Source organism: Phaenicophaeus curvirostris, chromosome 34 (genome assembly GCF_032191515.1).
Source record: "Phaenicophaeus curvirostris isolate KB17595 chromosome 34, BPBGC_Pcur_1.0, whole genome shotgun sequence".
Classification (NCBI taxonomy): domain Eukaryota; kingdom Metazoa; phylum Chordata; class Aves; order Cuculiformes; family Cuculidae; genus Phaenicophaeus; species Phaenicophaeus curvirostris.
In genome coordinates this window covers 1,230,384-1,236,844 of record NC_091425.1, presented here as the reverse complement: position 1 = coordinate 1,236,844, position 6,461 = coordinate 1,230,384, and the positions used below count along the sequence as shown (strand labels likewise).

At 53.8% G+C, this 6,461-nt stretch overlaps 1 protein-coding gene across 1 annotated transcript; it reads left to right on the top strand.

Annotated features, from left to right (window-relative positions):
- Positions 1-430: 430 nt before the first annotated feature.
- LOC138732628 (olfactory receptor 14A16-like) lies at positions 431-1,372 on the top strand. Its single transcript, XM_069879268.1, has one exon. It carries the CDS (start codon positions 431-433, stop codon positions 1,370-1,372), a length of 942 nt encoding a protein of 313 aa, XP_069735369.1.
- The last annotated feature ends 5,089 nt before the right edge of the window (positions 1,373-6,461 follow it).

The following is a 6,461-nucleotide window of genomic DNA, read 5'->3' as shown; positions in this document are numbered from 1 at the left end:
TATGCAGCCCTCACAGATGCAAACCTGTCCCGTCACACCTTTAGGCATTCGAAACCTCTAAGCCTGCTACCTTCTCAGCTCCTCATCCCCAGCAGTGCAGATGCTGACAGGCCCTTCTGCACCAGGAGCAGTTCCCCTGGACAACGCTGAGCCCCAGCAGTGTCCCCTGTCCCCACCGTCCCCATGTCCCCTGCTGCAGAGCAGGGCTGACTCCTCGTAGCCAGCGGGCAGAGGCTCTGCTCCTCCCGGCACATTCAGCCGGCACCGAGCAGGGCTCCAGGCTCAGAGCTGGAGGAAGGGCTGAAAAAAGGTGACAAGGTGTGAGCAGGAGGGAGGGGAAGGAGAAATGGCTTTGATTTGGCTCAGAGGTTATCCTAACTTGTCACTGTCCTTCTCTCATATGACAGTGTCCTGTGTCTGGAGGCAGCAGATGTCCAACAGCAGCTCCATCACCCAGTTCCTCCTCCTGCCATTCGCAGACTCATGGGAGCTGCAGCTCCTGCACTTCTGGCTCTTCCTGGGCATCTACCTGGCTGCCCTCCTGGGAAACGACCTCATCATCATCACCATCGCCTGGGACCACCACCTCCACACCCCCATGTACTTCTTCCTCCTCAACCTCGCCCTCCTCGACATGGGATCCATCTCCACCACTGTCCCCAAATCCATGGCCAATTCCCTCTGGGACACCAGGGCCATCTCCTACTCAGGATGCGTTGCCCAAATGTTTCTATTTATTTTCTTCCTTGGTACAGAATATTTTCTTCTCACAGTCATGTCCTACGACCGCTACGTTGCCATCTGCAAACCCCTGCACTACGGGACCCTCCTGGGCACCAGAGCTTGTGTCCGCATGGCAGCAGCTGCCTGGGGCGCTGGGTTTCTCTCTGCTCTGCTGCACACGGCCAGTACATTTTCCCTGCCCCTGTGCCAGGGCAATGCTGTGGACCAGTTCTTCTGTGAAATCCCCCAGATCCTCAAGCTCTCCTGCTCACATGCCAACCTCCGGGAGGTTGGGCTTCTTGTGGTTAGTTTCTTAGTAGCTTTTGGCTGTTTTGTTTTCATTGTGGTGTCCTATGTGCAGATCTTCAGGGCCGTGCTGAGGATGCCCTCGGAGCAGGGACGGCACAAAGCCTTCTCCACGTGCCTCCCTCACCTGGCTGTGGTCTCCCTGTTTCTCAGCACTGACACGTTTACCTACCTTAAGCCTCCCTCCTTCTCCTCCCCATCCATGAATTTAGTTGTGTCATTTCTCTATGCAGTGGTAACTCCAGCACTGAATCCCCTCATCTACGGCTTGAGGAACAAGGACCTCAAGGATGCGCTGCGGGAACTTATAACTGGACAGAGCTCTGATGCAATAAATTCCTGACCTTCTGCATAGCAGTTCTGGTGTTACTCATGGCTGGTGTTACTGCCTTCTATATTTTTATATTTCTACTTTTTTTTTTTTAACTTATGATCATGTTTTCAACTCTTTTTGAGTTCGTTGTGGGTTAGGTAATGACAACCCACACTATTGTAATCAAAATAAAGCCACTGCAGCACCTTGTCTCTTCCTCTGACCCTTCCTCCAAGGCTTTCTGGAGCTTCAGGAACAATTCCTTTGCTCATGGCTGGAAAAGAAGAAAGTCCCAGCAGGGCAGCACTGCCAGGCACCAGCACTTGATCCCCCATAGCTGTTCTCTCCCCATTTCCACACTCTCCTTCTCCCCCCTTGCCTTGCTGTAAGGCCTGAGGGCTCTGAGCTTGGTCACAGCCATGCTGCTTGTGGGACAGAGCTGCCTCCACAGCAGCCTTTCCATAGAGCAAGGGGACCTCCTCAGGGCAGAGCCTCAAGGCTTGGGGCTTCTTCTAAACTTTCTCTCAGGAACTGACTCAAGCATTTGTCCCAGAGGCAATAATCCTGGTGAAACCCCTGCCAACCACCATTCCCAGCACTGGCCTCTCACCCCAGCTTGGAGAGTTTCTTTGTTCTTCCATGAGAGGACACTGATTGAGTAGACCAAAGGCCAATTTGGCATTGTACGGATCAGATGTGAGCGCACACATCATGTCTGTGAGCTGAGATGAACCTGAACGTGTAGACAGAGCAGTTTCTTCAGTTTCCACGAAGATCTCTGGGACAGATATTGCCTCGAAGTCTCTTCTCATTGCAAGTAACAAGACATGGGAATTCGCCTCAATATAGCACTTGGATGTCCCTCCACGAACCAAGGTCCCCATGTTCATTCCTCATGATGTGGGGCAAGCGTACTTTTACCTGTTCAGGTCCTAGGACATGAGGAGGTGATGGATGAGTAGGGGGTTAGGATGTCAGTTGTGTCTCAGAAACTCAGAATCCAGCAGGAAACATCTGACTGTGACGGGGACGATGAGGTCAGTTGTGTCTCTGGAGGTGACGGGGCAGCAGCAGGAACACGGCTGGGAAAGGAGCTCTGCCCAAGCCCCCACAGGACCTGTGCAGGGAGAGGGCTTGGGGACGGATGGAAAACACAACGGAGCCTCCTCAGGCCAGGAACAGGCTGGCAGCATCACCAGGAAAATCCCTTACGGTACGGGGGCACCACGGGTCCTTCACACCTCGGCACCTGCCAGGATCTGCTGACAGCATCTCTGGGGCAAATGCCTTGTGCTCCTTCTGTTGCCCCAGCAGCGTCACAGACACAAATCCCTTACAGTCAGGGGGCACCTCGGGCCCTTTGCCATTTCTTCTGCCCACAGGGATTGCATGAAGTTATTACAGTTTCTGGAAATTTCTATATGGGCACAAAATCTGCTTTTATTATAAAAATTTATGACTGGATGAGGGTTTAGTGGTGTCTGGGGATGATGTGCCATGTGCAGAAATAGGTGTTAAGCAGCCTGCGATCAAGCACCAAGTGCAGAGAGGAGCAAATGCAGGTAGGGAGTGTACCGGTAGGACCCAAATACAGAACGATATGGAGAGCTAGGATGATGTCTGGGAGAGGAAAGAGTCACAAGGAGGAACTTGTCAGGAAGAAGTAATGTCAAGGGATGGGTAGTGGATGGGCAGACTATTTTTTGAGCTTGAAGATCACAGGCTTCTAGAATATCTTGGGTTGGAAGGGGCTCATGAGGATCACTGAGTCCAGCTCCCTGATCCTCACACGACTGTGTAAAATGGAACCATATCACTAAGATGATTGTCAAGATGCTCCTTGAACTCTGACAGGCTTGGTGCCATCACCACTTCCCTGGGGTGTTCCAGTGACTGAGCACCCTCTCCATAAGGAACCTTTTCCAGATGTCCAGTTGGAACTTCCCCTGATGCAGCTTCATTCCTTTTCCTTGTGACCTACCCTGGTCACCAGGGAAAGGAGATCAGCACCTTCCCCTTCACTGCCCTCCTTGAGGAAGCTCAAGACTGGGATGAGGTCCCAGCCGTGTCCCACGCTGGGCTCTGCACACAGCCCTGCTCTGGGCAAGAAGAGAGGCTGGACACGAAGAGCAACGGAAATCCAGGACTCCTGGTTTCAATCCAGCAGATGCCACCACAGACCGTGTCCTCACCGTTCCGTTCCAGCCCCTCTGCCCAGGCCAGGGCGAGAGTCTGAGCTCAGCAGCAGAGCAGCCTGCCTCACACGAGGACCTGCGGGAAGAGGATTATCTTTCTTGTGGATTCTGCAGTCACAGAAATGCTCCCTTGCACTTCTCCAAGGACATCCCTTTCCCCAAGGGAGCATGTCCAGCCTGGCCTGGCTGCCGGTGCTGCTTTCCTCCCTGTGCAGCCCACAAGGCCACTTCTATGACCCAGATTTCTATGTTCAGGCCCTTCTATGTTCTGACTCTTGTATTATCCAAGTCTTAGAATCATAGAATCATAGAATAACCAGGTTGGACGAGACCCACCAGATCATCGAGTCCAACCATATTCTTCTATAATACAACTTTTCTATGGCCTTTCTTTGACCTGCCTCTTCTATCACCCTACTTCTACTCTTCTGTAGCCCAGCTCTTCTCTGAGCCCTCTATGACACTTCTAAGATCATAGAATTATAGAATAGGTTCGGTCGGAAGGGACCTTCAAGATCATCTAGTTTCTACCCACCTGTCGTGGTCAGGAACATCCCACTGGATCAGGCTGCCCAAGACCCCATCCAACCTGGCCTTGAACACCTCCAGGGGCGGTGCAGTCACAACGTCCCTGGGCTACCTGTGCACTGCTTGGGGCATCTTCTGAGCCCTCAGGTGTCCCTGGCTCTGGGGACGGACACCAGGTCTACCCTGCGCCGACCTGCTTAGCTGAGTAGACGTGGCAGCCAGAGCGGGTAAGCCCAGGCAGCCAGTGGAAAGACCTGGTAGCTAGAACTGGGTAGACCTGGGAGCCGGAGCTAGGTACACCAGGAGAACTGAGGTGGGAAGACCTGGCGGACGCAGAGGGATTGACCTGTAAGCCGCCCCTGTACTCTGTGAGACCTGGTCATTTGTCCTAAAATTAGCGTTTTCGGTCAAAAGTTGGTATTCTGACCCCAAAAAAATCAGATAAGATCAGTGTTCTGGCCCTACAAATGGGAGTTGTGGCCCCAACAGTGGGTGTGCTGGCTCCGCTCTGGGGGCAGACAGTGATGGCTGTTAGGTGACACCAGCACCAGGGACGGGCACCAGGTCTACCCAGCACCGGCCGCCAGGTCTACGCAGTATCCACTTGCTGAGCTGGGTAGACTTGGCGTCCGGAGCTGGGTAGACTTGGCGTCCGGAGCTGGGTAGACTTGGCGTCCGGAGCTGGGTAGACTTGGCGTCCGGAGCTGGGTAGATTTGGCGTCCGGAGCTGGGTAGACTTGGCGTCCGGAGCTGGGTAGACCTGTCAGCCGTATCAGCCAGCTTGATGTGGGTGTCCCTGCTGCTGTGGTGCAAGCTCCATGACCTCCACCTGCCTTGTAGCAGCCCTGCTGCCTCAGGAAACCTCAGCTGCCGCCTCTCCAACCCCCACCAGCTCCCTGTAGGGGTTCCTGCTGCGATGCCAGCTCGGAGACCTGCCTGGTGGTGGCCCTGCTGCCTCAGGACCCGCTCCAGCAGCCACCGCTCCTGTCTGGAGAGTCATCGCTCCGCAAGCAGCTCGTCCCAGATGGAGAACCAGCCGTGCAGCTGCCAGATGTGGCTCTCACTGAAATGGTCCTTGTGGCCTCACCACAGCCCCAGTGCACTGGAACCAGCTTAGCAGCCTCCAGGAAGAGCTTAATACCACATGGACCCTTGGACAACCCGAGATCCTTGTGGGGGTCCCTGCTGCTGCGGGACCAGCTCTGTGACCTCCACCTGCTTGTGCAGCCACAGGAACACTCCAGCGGCCACCTCTCCAGCCTCTCCAGCCTCTCCACCTCCTGATGCGCTGCAAGCTCAGAGACCTCCACCTTCCTGACTGTGGCCCTGCTGCCACTGGAGACCCCAGCAGCCACTGCTCTGACCTCCCTATTTAATCTCTCGCATCTATGAAGTGTCTGGATTTAAAGGAGAAGTTGGACACTGGCTGTGGGGGGAAGCAGCTGCAGGTCTCCCCTAGTACAGCAGCCTGGAGGAGTTCCAGAAGAGCTTAGAAAAACACCACCACGTGGACACAAACACAAATGTGAGCAACACCGAGGGAGCTGGAGAACGAGAGTGAAAGTTACACATTTCAGGGAAGAAGTCAAAGCAAACTGAAGGGTTTTTTTATTTTCGTATTAGCAACCACAGAAAGTTGTGCACACAAGGTATGGCCAGACAACTCCCCCCCCTGCCAAAAATCAGAAGGTGGCAAGTGCTCACTCTCTAGGGTGTCCTCAGCTAAACCGTGGCAGAAGGGCCTCACAAATCCAGTTTTTAGCAGTCAAGTAGATCGTAGCCATCCTGCAAACAGAGGGAACTCGCCTCGAGGAGCCAAGCACGGAGCCCACATGAGCTCAGCTAACGCAGGGGTCACCAGCACCGCGGGTGAGAGTCCTCTTTGTCGGTAACGTGGCCACGTGTGCTGCATCTCAGTGACGGGGGCTGACAGTGCTGGCTCTTCCCCGTCACAGCCACCGTTCTGCTTGTATGTCATCAGGTGCCTTAGTTAATGTCAGTGAGAGTTGCTGCCTCCATAACGGGGAAACCACCACCCCTCCTTAACCACTACTGCGTAGCCTAAAGAGGAAAATTTGTGTGTCTACTACCTATCCAAATAAATTATTTGAAATATAACTATATGCCTTATCAGTCACCCTGAGGTGATCAGTGTTGCTCTCATCGTGCATCTCTCACAGCAGCTGCTGATGGATGATCTCCCACACCATCCTCTTGCGGAAGTAAAGGATGTCACTCTGGAAAGAAAAGGAAAAATCCTTTAAACACGAAGTCGAGGCAGAAAATATGCACAAATATCAACAGGGGGAAACCCTCTTCTCCAGGAGACATAAGGGCCAGGTATCCCTAACCCACCAGCTGCGGCATCTCGTGTAGGGAAGTAGGAAGCAGACACC

What these genes read in the sequence shown, in the direction of transcription:
- LOC138732628 (XM_069879268.1), top strand. Translation starts at nt 431, where the DNA reads ATGTCCAACAGCAGCTCCATCACCCAGTTCCTCCTCCTGCCATTCGCA.